This window comes from Peromyscus leucopus, chromosome X, assembly GCF_004664715.2.
Source record: "Peromyscus leucopus breed LL Stock chromosome X, UCI_PerLeu_2.1, whole genome shotgun sequence".
In the NCBI taxonomy this organism is placed as follows: Eukaryota; Metazoa; Chordata; class Mammalia; order Rodentia; family Cricetidae; genus Peromyscus; species Peromyscus leucopus.
In genome coordinates, this window is record NC_051083.1 from 31060588 (window position 1) to 31074631 (window position 14044).

General features: G+C 43.4%; 1 protein-coding gene across 1 annotated transcript in view; it reads right to left on the reverse strand.

Annotated features, from left to right (window-relative positions):
* The window catches only part of Ctps2 (CTP synthase 2), a 107714-nt gene that overhangs the window by 36013 nt on the left and 57657 nt on the right, over positions 1–14044 (reverse strand). Inside the window, 1 exon segment of the mRNA XM_028887755.2 lies at positions 7140–7236. Coding sequence (XP_028743588.1) covers positions 7140–7236 — 97 coding nt within the window.

Consider the following 14044-nt stretch of genomic DNA (forward strand, 5'->3'; position numbering starts at 1 on the left):
ACACAACACACACACATTCAGAAGTATTTTTTAACAATGATACCGTAGGACCAGAGGGGCACTCTCAGTAGAAGGCTAGAAGCCATCATAAGGACAGTGTCACCAGACCTGGTTCTGACTCTCCCAACCTCCCAGATGGCCTTTTGCCTTTCAGCCCACCATTTCCTCTGCCAAAATATAGAGGCGCTGTATTAAATGGCTTGGTTTTTATTCTCTGCACTTAACAGGATGGTTAACAGCAGACAGAAAGGGAGGAAATGCCATCTTTCACTCCTCTCCCTACCATGTGCTGCTTCGTGTTCAGATCACAATTCCGCCGACCTCATGGCCCAGCCCATCACCATCAATGACCTCTCCTCCTCGTCTTTGTTTGCTTCCTTTATTTCAAATGGTTGGGGAATTTTTCAAAAGACTCAGAAGATGATACGAGATTAAACTTCAGTGTCCATCAATAAAGTTATATTGCCTACCTGTACAGCATGATGGCTGGTCCTTTCTTAGAAAAAAACGTATCAAGCAATGGTTTGGATGATTTGGGTGAAAGACCTGGGGACAGGAAGACCTAAGCAGTCTACACTCTAGCAAACCGACAGCTGGAGGGGAGAAAGGTGGCTGTGTAGCAGTGGGGAACTGTAAAACCAAAGGCAGCAATAAAGATAACAGAGCAAGGGACCGAATCATGAGAGCAGAGAACTGCGGAATGGAGGACAACAGCGTGGCTCATGTCATTCCTGACCTACTCACCCTTCTTTCAACAGTCTGGCAGAATTATCGGTCATAAATGCTCATAGCCTTGGACCTAATAATCCAACTCCTGGAAATCTGTCCTAAGGAAACATGCCAAGGAAAAAGCTTGTGTGGAGATGTCCCTCCCAGTCAGCATTTGTCTTATAAAATGCCGGAACCAATCTGCAGTGGTTATCAGTAGGAAATGAATCAGCACATTCGGGTTCCTTAACTCAGTTCAACACTGTATGCCCGGCGCCGGGTACCAGGTACACTGGTACACACCTGGAGTCCTCAGCATTCAGAAGACTGAGGCAAGAAGACTGCCTGAACCCAAGAGCTCAAAGCAAGCCTGAGGAACAAGAGCTACCAGGGGCTGGGTGGGTGGGAGAAGGTGGACAGAGACAAGGACAATGACAAGTAATCTGAGAGGCAGAGGCAAGAGGATCAGGTGTTCAAGGTGTTCTTTGCCTATATAGTGAGTTCTGGGCCAGTGTGGGCTACATGAGACTCCGGCTCAAAACTACAAAAACTCTGTGTGTGTGTGTGTGTGTGTGTGTGTGTGTGTGTGTGTGTGTGTGTAGACCATGGCTGCTGAGAAAAGGTAGATCATTTTTTTTTATAAGAAAAGCTTGATGACAGGTTATCCAATCCCAAGTGGTCAGCCCTAAACATATACAAGCAACACTAAATGGGCTCAGTAGGTTACACACACACAGCAATAATAATCAAAGAAGAGGTCACGAATTTGGGGAGGGGAGTACACAGGAGAAGCTGGATTTGAGAGAGGTGAAATGATGTGAATACAGCACTCATGCATGAAATTCTCAAAAAATAAAAAAAATAAATTTTAAAATATATATATATATATATACATACTAAACATCTAAAAAGGCACAAAACCCAGATACATGAAATTATGGTAACAATAAAAGAATATAGAGATTAAGCATGATAAAGTTCAGAAAAGACCACAGATATACAAACTTAGAGCATCAAAAACAGTTTAGAGAAACAGCTGATGTTTAGTGACCTTTAAGCCAGCTTTGACAATTTCACACACACCATCATTGGCCCTTCTATTTAAGGGCTTTGCCCCACTTTGAGACAGGCAGATCTCACTTGCTGTGTAGCCAAGTATGACCTTGAATTTTTTTTCTTTTTGCCTTTTGTTTTGTTTTGTTTTAATTTTTGGAGACAGGGTCTTTCTGTGCAGCCCTGGCTGTCCTGGAACTCACTCTGTAGACCAGGCTGACCTCAAACTCAAAAATCTGCATGCCTCTGCCTCCCAGAGTGCTGAGATTAAAGGTATGGGCCACCACTATCTGCCATGACCTTGAATTTTTGTATCCTCTTTCCTCTACCTCCTCAGTGCTGGGATTACAAGTATGCACCCCCACCAGGAGGCCCAGCTCATTCAAGGCAGGGGATGGAGGGCTTCACACATCACAGGCAAGCATTCTATGAACTGAGCTACATTCTCATCTCCTAAAGCCCTGGAAACAAAACAAAAAAACAATCTCAGAGGACATATCCACACAGGACACAGAACTTCTAAAAACAAGCTCATGTGAATACAATTCTTATAAACAAAGTAAATGACGACTACCGGTACCTTTGTCCAAATAAATTTATACATATAATCCTCGATTTAGAAAGAATAAATTCAGCTTTCACAGCCCTTATTGGATTAACAAATGATGTAAGAAGAACACGAGTTGTCCCTCAAGAGAAAAGTATTCAGGCTTTGTTCTGCTTGAGGGCAATCTTTTATTAAAGAGTTCTTTATGTTCCTGCTTCTCCCTAAGTACAAAGCACTGTAAGTACAGGCCTACAAATCAAATTGAAATTTTCTAAAAAAAAAAAAAAAAAAAAAAAAAAAAATAGCATAAAAATGATTTCTATCAAAAATGGTTAATCATTTTGTTGTTTGTATTTTGTTTTGTTTTTGAAATAGGGTTTTTCTGTGTAGCCCTGGATGCCCTGGAACTCACTATTATGTAGATTAGACTGGTCTCAAACTCACAGAGATCCACCTGCCTCTGCTCCCAATTGCTAGGATTAAAGATGCATACCACTACACCCAGCTCAAAATGGTAAACAATTCTTCAGGTAGCATAGAGAAATGTACCTTGCTCATACCAACCTTGCAAAAATGTGCTGACTAGAGAAGAAGCCTACAACATAAATGTGCCAGCTTACGAAAACAATCCTACAAAAGATCCTACAAAATCTGTCAACTAGGGAGCCAAAGCCCACACAATGTTTGTTTGTTAATAAAAGACATTCAATAGAACCATGGGGAGAGTTGTCATCCCTTACAACCCTTGCCAAAGACCTCAAGGAAGTGAGTCTCAATGGTGGGGGGGAGGCTGGCTAAAGACCACAGGCACATAAGCCACCTGCCTTTTGGAAAGAAAGAAGCACAAGTTAAACTCAGGCACTCAGGACCTGAGGATGTGGCTGAGTTGGGGAGTAAGTTCCCTGGGTGTGCTCTCCAGCACTGTAGAAACTGGGAGTGGTAGCACATCTTTGTGGATACTCTAGTGATGGCTGGACAGCTCCATGAGAACAATGAAAACCAACGAACTGTATACAACAGATGAATTATATGCTCCATATGGTTCTTATATCTCTATAAAAAATTATCTTTGGTGCTATGCTTAAGCTTCATAAAATTCAGAGCCATGGAGATGTCTCAGAAGGTAAAGATTCTAGACAGGCAGTGGTGGCATACACTTTCGATCCCAGCACTTGGGAGGCAGAGGCAGATGAACCTCTGTGAGTTCAAAGTGGACCTCTGTGAGTTCAAAGTCAGCCTGGACTACAAATTGAGTCCAGGACAGCCAGGACTGTTACATAGAGAAACCCTGTCTCGAAAAAAAAAAATCTTAGAATATATTGAGTACGTTTTGTTTATAAAAGTTTAATACAATTATCACCAAATCTTTTACAACACATAATTTTGATTATCTTTTTCACAAACTATTTTGGTTTTTGTCACTTAGACAATTACAAAAACAAAGTTCAAAGACTTTGAAAACAACCAAAAGGCAAAGAAGCACTAAGAGCCACGAAGAGAAAGCTCTTGGCATCTGTAAAGGAACATGCAGGGCCATGGCCTCTTGCAGAAAGGAGGGAAGGCTGGCCACTTGTCTACTTACTTTCTCATTTCAAGCTTGCCAAGAAGCACTATGTTCTTCCCAAGCTTTACACCATCCTTAAACGAAAGAAAGAGTATTTTTCTTTTCTTCTTTTTTTTTTTTTTTTTTTGGGGGGGGTTTAAGACATGGTTTCTCTGTGTAGCTTTGGAGCCTGTCCTAAAACTCATTCTATAGACCAGTCTGGCCTCAAACTCACAGAGATCCGCCTGCCTCTGCCTCCGGAGTGCTGGGATTAAAGGCGTGTGCCACCACTGCCCGGCTCACAGAAAAGTATTTTCAATCTTACTCTTCCTTGAGTTAGGAAGGTGTGCTGTTTTATTTGGGGGCGGGGGCTGAGATAGGGTCTCGGGTTCTGAATATGACTTCAATCCTCCAGCCTCTACCTTCTGCGTGCTGAGATCACAGGCAGGCGCCATCATACCCAGCTCTTGCTTTTTATGATGTTGGGCTGGAACACAGGGTCACACACGTGGGGCTAGGGCTCTGCCACTGAACCACATCCTCTGCCCCAGAAGGTATTCTTGTAACTTCCTGGCAATGACTCTGGATACCAGAGTTCCCCAGGCCCTGCCGCACCTTGTCCTTCCCATTCATTCTTTTCTCACTTGTTCTGAGGCCCTGGGAAGACAGGCTTGCTTCCTGTCCAGTCCTGTTATAGTTGCAGAATCCAGCATGGTGCCTATGTGCAGGACAGGCCCTCAAGATACATTCAGTAAATTAAATTATGGGCTCCGGGGTTTTGTTAACATGAAGTTACTCTCACATAATATGATAATCTATGAAACAAGGTCCACAGAAATAATAATTAACCCTGTGAGGATCAGGAAAATCAGCAAATATCAGATAGCAAGCCAAGTTGTTCTCTCTCCCCATGCAGAGACTATTTTACTGGAGGGACAGAAACCTTTTGTTTGTTTGTTTATTGGTTTTTCGAGACAGGGTTTCTCTGTGTAACAGCCCTGGCTGTCCTGGAACTCATTCTGTAGATCAGGCTGGCCTTGAACTCAGAGACCTGCCTGTCTCTGCCAGGCTATTTATTTATTTTTTAATTCTTCTAGATTGCCTCTCTCTCTCTCTGCGTGTGTGTGTGTGTGTGTGTGTGTGTGTGTGTGTGTGTGTGTGTGTGTGAAGCTCAGAGGACAATTTGTGAGAGTCAGTTCTCACCTTCAATAATGTGGGTCTCAGGATCAAGCTCAGGTCATCAAGCTTGGTAGGAAGTGCTTTTGCCCACTGAGTGATCTCTCCAGACTCCTAGACTTAGTAGACACAGAACTACCCTCCTCTCAAGAGGAAGTTCATGAATGCGCAACTAAATAAAGCCAGTCACACACAAACCCATGAAACAGAAGCCAGGTGTGCTGGCACACTTTGAGGTGGAGTCAGACAGATCAGGACTTCAAAACCTACCTCAGCTGCATTCAGAGATGCAGGCCAGCCTGAACTACATGATAATGAAACCCAGTGCGGAGATCAGAATACACCCTACTCTATGTTATTCCGCATTGGATCAACTGGTTTTACAGGCTGTGCACTGTAATTTTACAAGCAGCTTTTAACTCCATTTTGAAGAAGGATGGCTGCAGCTCCTGGGTGGCTCCATCAACTGTATCCATCACCTTTCAGGCCCAAACTATTCAGTACAGACTGACATATGACTTATTCTGAGAAACAGATAGACAGCCATCCTATAAGTTTATTGAGGAAACCTAAAACTGTGGGGGCACATGGGTGTATTAAAATCATATCAGGGAACCAAGCCTAAGAACTTATCAGACACATCAGACTGTGGAAAGCATAATTCCCTCACCTAGACCCTCTAAAGTGATGGGCACCTAACACTGCCATGGCATGGCTGCATGCTAACCTATCATCAAAGGCCAATGACTCCCTGACTCCACTTGGTCCTTCACTGTTGATGGTGCCTACTCAACTGCTTGCCCATCTACCTGTTCACCCATCTAGACCTGGATCAGCTCCTGACCCACTTCCTGCTTTGTTTCCTGCTCTGGACCCGTTTGACCTTTTCACCTCTTGGCTGAATTCTGTAGCTTAGTTCCCAATGCCGACCATCCAGCAGCTCTACCAGCAGCTCCCTCATGGCACTGGTCTGTTTCGTTGTCTTATCTATACAGACTTTTTCAGCCCACTCTGAAACCTCTTCAACTTTGCTGCAGCCTCTTCAACTTGTATTTCTTCTGTGACCCATATATGCATATAGAGATATACAGATATATTTACTGTGTACTATATGATATGAGAATTAATATCAGTAATTAAGATTGGCATAGAGAGGCATGGAGAGAGCTCGCAGTTAAGAGCACTTGTTCTTGCAGAGGATCCAACGGTTTTCAACACCCATATCAGGCAGTCCACAACCACCTGTAACTCCAGTTCCAATGGATCTGACTCTTCTTCTGGCTGCCAGGGGCACCTGCACTCACACATGTACATACTCATACACGTAATTAAAAATAAATCAGCCCAGGTGGCGGTGGCAGATGCCTTTAATCCCAGCACTCGGAAGGCAAAAACAGGCAGATCTCTGTGAGTTCGAGGCCAGCCTGGTCTACAGAGTGAGTTCCAGAAGAGCCAGGGCTGTTACATAGAGAAACCCTGTCTCAAAATAATAATAATAATAATAATAATAATAATAATAATAATGAAAATCTTAAAAAGACTAGAATAAAAAAACAACTTGCATTCACCTCAGCCAAGCCACCAAAGTAGGCATAAGTAAATTTCATGATGGATTTCTGCCATTGATACTGCTAAATCTTGCTATTCAATAAATGCTAACATTGTGGAAAGATAAAATATGTTCATTTAGGTTCTGGCACAGCACACACATGGAACACTGGCTCAAACGGGCAAAAAGGAAACAAGGAAAGAGGGAGCCATTTTCAATGTAGGTCCATGAACTCAAAAAACCCTGGAATTCACATCAGTGCTCTCAAGAGAACTTGAGCAGGGACAGGACAAACGTGGTATAGCACCCATTATCATTTGCTCTCTGGGACACTGCTCAGTGGGTTATTTTATGCACAACCAATACTCTTCGAAAGGACCTTGAATGGGGAGAGATTGAATGCTTCAAGTGGCAGGTCAGCAAGAGCAGATGACTGGGTGAGAGGGTAGCTGGAGAACTGCTGAAAAGGGTACGGTTGAGCATGCTCTAAGGGACAGGTCCTGGCATGGCCATATGAACCACCCCCTAGTGGCTTATAAAAATCAAAACTCTGGGATACTTACTCAGTATGGAATTTTCAGTTGTGAAAACGGTTCGTCTTAATCCCAGTCTCATTGTTCCTCCCAAATCACCAGGGTTGTGTTCGGGCATGTCAATTACCTTTAACAAAACACATCCAGTTTTACCATCTTGCGAGAATGTAGTTTCCCATATTTTCAGCTTTAATTTTAGAGGAACAGTTGTCGGGAAAATATTCCCTCAAGTACTGTGTCTGATCAGTCCTTCCAGGACGACTGATAAAAATCAGCCACCTGTCACATCCTTCCCGAACTGTATAAACCTCTTACCACAAGCTCTCATCTTTCACTCAAGTTATTTACAAAACAGTTTATCAGGGGTGAGTATGTGGCTTGGTTAGTAGAATTCTTATCTAGCATGTATGAAGCCCTGGGTTTCATCCCTAGAACTTCATAACAGAATGGTGGCGCACACCTGTAATCCCAGTGCTAGGGAGGCAGAGGCAAGGGGATCTCTGTGAGTTCGAGGCCAGCTCTGGCTACATAGTAAGACACTGAGAAAGAAATAGAGGGAGGGAGGGACAGAGAGGGAGGAAGGGAAAGAAAGAGGAAGAAAGAGGGCTGATATAGTTCCACTAGTGGAGCACTTGCCCAGCATGCACAAAGGCCTGGGTTTGATTTCCAGTACCTCATAAACCAGACATGGTGGTAAACACCTACAATCCAATCCCAGCACTAGGGAAGAAGAGGCAGGAGGATCAGAAGTTCAAGATCATCTTTGGCTGCATAATGAATTCCAAGCCACCCTGGGATACATGAGACCCACCTCAAAAAAGAAAAAACAGCCAGGTGTAGTGGCATACACCTTTAATCCCAGCACTCAGGAGGCAGAGCCAGGCAGATCTCTGTGAGTTTGAGGCCAGCCTGGTCTACAGAGCGAGATCCAGGACAGGCACCAAAACTACACAGAGAAACCCTGTCTCGAAAAAAGAAAAGAAAAAACAATGAGAGGAGACCTTGAAAGATAATTCAGATGATTAAAGTGCCTTCCATGCAAGCATGAGGACTTGAGTTAAGAGCCCTAGTACCCAATAAAAGTCAGATGTGGTTGTTCACATGTACATATGTATAACCCCAGTGATCTCACTGCCAACCAGTTTATGCAAATCAATTAGCTCAAAGTTCAGTGAGTAACTGTGTCTCAAAAAATAAGAGAACCCTTGAGAAAAACACCAGACATCAATCTCTATCCTTAACATGCTGTATGCATATGTGCATACAGCTACACAAACACATACACATACCAAGCACACACATACACACACTCTCTCCCTCTCCTCTCCTGTCCTCTCTCTATTCTTATACATCCTGTGAGTCAAAAACCTAGCAATGCTGCTGACCTCTCCCTCTTCTTCATATCTAATCTGTCAAGTCCCATTAATTAACCCCTCTGGACCACCTTGTCCTAAATGAAACCCTTGTAAACTCTGAGATATCTGGGTAGCTCAGCCACCCAGTATCAAGGAGCCCTGGCCTCTGGCTGGGGCCTTGCACAAGGCCTTTTCTCCTCTCCTCACTGGGCTGCTCTCAGCTGTCTGCTGCGTGCTTCTGTATGAGAAGGGCAGTTGTTATGTTTCCTTACCAGTGGGCTTTCCAACCAGTAGAAAAGAACTGAAGGAACAAGCTGAATGAATGAAGGAACAAGCTGAATGAACGAACCCCAAGAGAACAATTTCAGATTTGTTGAGTCACACCACAAAAACTCAGAAAGATGTCTATGAATAAAATCTGTTTTCATTAGCCTAGTAATTCCTTTTCTTCAGTTCTGTTCACTATGATTCATTGTTTTTTTTCCTGTTTTTTGGCTAGTTTTGGTTTGGTTTTTGGTGTTTTGAGACATGGTCTCAATATGTAGTTCTGGCTGTCCTGGAACTCACTATATAGAACAGGCTGGCTTGAACTCATAGAAATTGGCCTGGCTCTGCCTCTTGAATGCTGGGATTAAAGGCCTGTGCCACCACACCCAGCAATGTTTTTGCTATTGTTGTTGTTGTTGTTGTTGTTGTTGTTGTTGTTTAAGATGTTAGATCAGAGTGTAGTTGGCTAAAGTCAACCTGTTGTAATAAAATTGCTCAGGTTTCTCATAGAAGATTGCTTACACTCCCACACACGCCCTGAAAGTCACATACAGCTCTAAAGGAATCCTTGACAACTGGAATTTCCTAAAGGATGATTTTCTAAGAAAATATTTGATTTTATTGGTGCCCCAGAAAATGTGTGGAGCCCACTGAACCCTGGGACCCGGGCAAACTCCAAGAGTCACTGAGGGAGAGGGCTGGGGAAAAATGGATTCTACTTCCTGCTGGAAGTCGTGCTTGATTTCTGAATTGCCTTAACTCCTAGCATGTCCTCCCTATCTTCTTTGGCTGGCAAGTGAGGCTAGAGTGTTACTGAGTGAAGCGAGAGAAGGCAGCCTCCAGCTTAGGAAGCCAAGCTACTTAGAAATGCCCGCTCCTTGTGTGCCTTTTCTAAGAAAAGGTAGGTAAGTTCACAAGAGCTGCCACAGACTATTAAGCAGTTCTATGTCTAGTCAGAGCCTTGGCTTCCATTTAGGTTCCATTCAAGTTCCAAATATGGTGATAAACTCCCCTGGGTTCCTGTCAGAGGTGCACTACAATTCTTCAGGCAGTTCACCTTTATTTACTATATAGGGTCCGACTACCTAGAGTCTTTGAAGGTAAACTGCTTCAGTTATTAGTGACTATGGTAATCAAGAAATATATTGGTCTAAACTATTGAAAACAGAGTAAAAAACAATTAAGAACAGAATGGGAGAACGCCAGAGAGAGAGGTCAGCAATTAAGAGCATGTGTTGGTTACTCTTGCAAAGGACCCAGGTTCTGTTCCCAGCATGCAAGATTTGCTGGGTTTGAGCCCCAGCACCACATAAACCAGGGCATGGCTGTGATACATAGCAAGTTCTACACCTGCCTGAGCTACATGAGACTCTTGTCTCAAAAGAGATAAAATGGGGCGGGGGGGGGCCCCGGGGAGATGGCAAGTGATGGCCTCTCAGGTTATACAAGCAACCTAATTAGGCAACAAACAGACCCAAAAAGTCTAAGAGAAGAGAGCAACATGGTTTGAAAGCATGATAATTTTATCACTGTCAAGTGGTTAGTGAACCCCAAGTGCCTTTATATTTATCCCCAACATTTCAGTTTTTGCATCTGAAAGGAAAAAGCTTCTTCCTTTGCAAAACTATTTCCTTGACCCCACTATTGGCTGGGATCTGACCCCCACATTCTGTCCTTTCTTGAAACAGAGCCATATAGCATACAAAAAAATTTTTTTAAAGATCAATAAGTTATAAAGCTTTGAGAGATGTAAAGGCACCGCACAAGGATAACAAAGGCACTAATTAACCTTGACTGAGATATTCTGCAACCTCGATAAAAGTGTAATGAGTTCAAGTCCTTCAGCGTCCCAGGGTACCTTAAACCAAGTGTATGGAAGTCCGAGTCTCTTATCAATGATGAAATTCCTTAATGGCAGTGTGCATGGGGCCTCCCTGACTGCATCCTGGGAACTGGTTCCTTATCTGAATATTTCACTTGGACAAAACCGGAACATCTACTCCCAGAAGACCCTTTCCACTCCCTCCTCCTCTTCCTCATTAAAAAAAAATACATTTATTTAGAGTGTTGTTGTGTGTGATTGAGAGAGGGTGCTTGTGTGCCACAGAGGGTGTGTAGAGGCTGGAGGCCAACTTTCAGTAGCTGTTCTCGCCTTCCGCCATGTAACTACCAGGGACAGGACTCAGGTCATCAGGCTTGGCAGCAAGCACCTTTATCCACTGAGCCATTTTGTCAGCCCTTTGCTTTTGTTGTTGTCTCCCTTTATACAGGACTAGTAATTAAACCTAGAGTTTCATACATGGTAGGTAAACACTCTACCTCTGAGCTATATCCCTAGCCCGGTTTCTAGTGATTTGCCCAGACTTTCTAGTGTGTTCCTCAAGTTCTCTTTACAAAGATCCCCCAATCTGTTCTCTCCTCCTGTCCACTGGGTTCTTGGGGTTCTCTCTCCCTTTTTGGTTTTCAAAGTTTCTTGTAGCTTGCGCTTTCCTGAACTCGCTTGGACAGCTGCCTCGAACTCACGAGATCCCTGCTCTGCTCCGTGCTGGATTGGCGTCTCTCCCTTTTTTTAAGCCTTACTCTAATTTGGATTCTCTATGAGTCCTGTTGAAGATGTGCATAGAATTAGGAACCAACTTGACGTCATTAGTAAGTTACCTAACACTGTCCTGCTACTTGCTCCAGCAGTCTCTGTCACTGCAAATCAAAGGAACCCTCTTGAGTGGCCCTCAGGTCTCCTCACCTCATGCATGACCTAGCAAGCTGGACTTTCCTCATAGATTCAAACCTGCACTTTCTACTCAGCTAGGCAAGTCCAATGCCAATGGCCCCTCCACTCCCTGTTCCCCCACCACACTCCCATACACAGACCACTTCTTCATTCCATTTCTAAAGAGGCTTTCTCCCTACTTCATCAAAGATGCCATGATTTGAGACATGCTCCAATTCTCCTTATTGCCCTATAATGAATATGCTCTCCTTACCAAATAAATCATCTACATATTGTTAATTCATTTCCCATACTCCTCCAAAGATGTTCACATTCTAGTTCTTAGCCCCGAAGAACATGTGGACCTTTTGTGACATTCGAATTTACAAATGGGATTATGTTAAAGTTCCTGGAAGTGGGAGGGGGCTTTCTTGCTGTGTCATGATCAGACAGAAGGCATCCCATAGGCTGGAGAGAGGAGAGGCGGGATGAAGTCAGCATTTCTAAGGAATTCACCCCTGGCACAGATGTTTCTTCGGGGTTATGAGGATAAACCCACATAATCATGTGGGACCTTGAGAGAGGAAGGAAGGTCAGAATCAGAGGTGAAATGATAGACAGACTGGATGATGCCAAGCTTCTGACTTTCAGGATGGAGAGTGTATCCATGACCAAGCAGCCTCCAGAAGGTGAAAACCTAAGCCGTCTCTCCTGGAACTTCAGAAGGAACACGTCCTGTCAACCCATTTTAAACTTCTGACCTACAAAAGGGAGCAAGTTGTCCCAGGTACTGTGTTGGTGAGAACTTAACAAAGCAGCAACAGGAATCCAATGCTGTCCCAAAGGGAACAGTATCCATTTCAGAATGTTGCTACAATGATTTCAGGGGGCTATAGAAGTTGAGTGCCTGTCGTATAAAAACAAACCACAACCACAGCCCTCAGTAGGCATTGGCTCCTATGCGGACACCTCTGGGGACTCAGAACTGAAGACTAGCACAGACAGGAGATACACACTCCAGGCCAAGGCTGGAAGGAGAAAAGAAAATGAACTCTGATGGTCCAGGGAGGGCAGGCACCACATAAAGGCCAAGTAAGGGGGACAGGTGTGCTGTCACTTTTAAGGACAACTAAAATTAAGTTATCCTTTTAAATAACTAAAATTAAGTTCCTTAGAAAGGATGAGTTCAGGGTATTTTAAATTTCAAAGTAAAAAAGATAACATACAATAGCATTTCATATCCACCTTGTTTTGTGGGGACTTGGTCATTAGTAACACTAATACAATTAGTAATACAAAAGGATTTTTTTAAGACAAGGTCTCATGTAGCCCAGGTTGGCCTCAAACTCCCTATATGTAGCAGAGGAGGACCTTAAACTTCTGATTCCCTTTCTCCACCTCCCAAGTGCTGGGATTCCAGGTGTGCACCACATAGGCCGAAAGTCATTGAGGCTACACATCCCTCATTTCAAGGGAAGGAAGACCTCTGCTAAAAATGGCCCAGTGCTGCCTGTCAGAACTCAGGCTCGGAGCAAACACTAACAGAACTGGAAAAATACCCTGGGCTTCTTCTCAGATTTTCGTGCTCATCGCCTCCAGTGTTCTCTCGCGTGTCTTATTTTTACCTTTATCTTAGCACAAGGGTAACCCAGCAGTCAGAAACAAAAATCCACTAATAGTCTCATGAAACATTAACTAACAATGTATGGAAACATGCCATAAATGCAGGGTGTGTTCAAAAGAGTGTGTTTTGAAATGAGAGAAGGGGAAAGAATGACAGGTACAAGGCTGGTAATGGAAAAATGGAGAGGCAAAGGTTGGGCAACACCTCTCTGCTCAGTTGCTTGATCTTTGGACAGACTTCATTTATTTTTTTTACCCCCTCAGGAAGACTCTCGGCACCTGCGGCTTCTGTGACCATGTTATTCTGCTCAGAATCAATAGCATGGAATGCCTGAAGGAAAAAATCCTGTGGGCTGGGAATGTAGCTCAGTGGGTAGAGTGCTTGCTTAGGTAGCATGCATGAAACCCTGGCTTCCATCCCCAACACCACATAAACTAGACATGGCCTAGACTACTTTAAACCTGATCCTTAGAATTCATGTATTATGTATTTGTTATACTTTTACACATCATATGTGCCCCATGATATGAAGTAAGTATAGTATATAAAACATCTCTTCTAGAATCTACTGATATTTGGATTATATGTAGTAATTAAAATCATTTTTCAATATAGCCACAAGAAATATGACACCAACTCCCATCAGTTTTAGCTCCAAAATGATCATTTGAGAAAACAATTGAGGAGATTGAAATATGCTGTGATAACACCACTGAGGTTCTATCGAAAAAAGTTCTTGTCCTTAGGAGACACAGGCTAAGGTAGTTGCAAGAAACCAGTGAGACTCCACAACTTCTTCTCAAATGATTGATGAGGAGGAAAGAATTGGCCCAGAAAAGGGGAAAGCACATGTGGAAATGTTATCAGGTAGAGTCTAATCAAAAGGTACACTTCTGTATTATTCCTGCCACTTTGCTTTAGATGGAAAGATGTTAGAGTGAGGCGATCGACCAGGAGGACTGAGATAGGAGGACCAGGA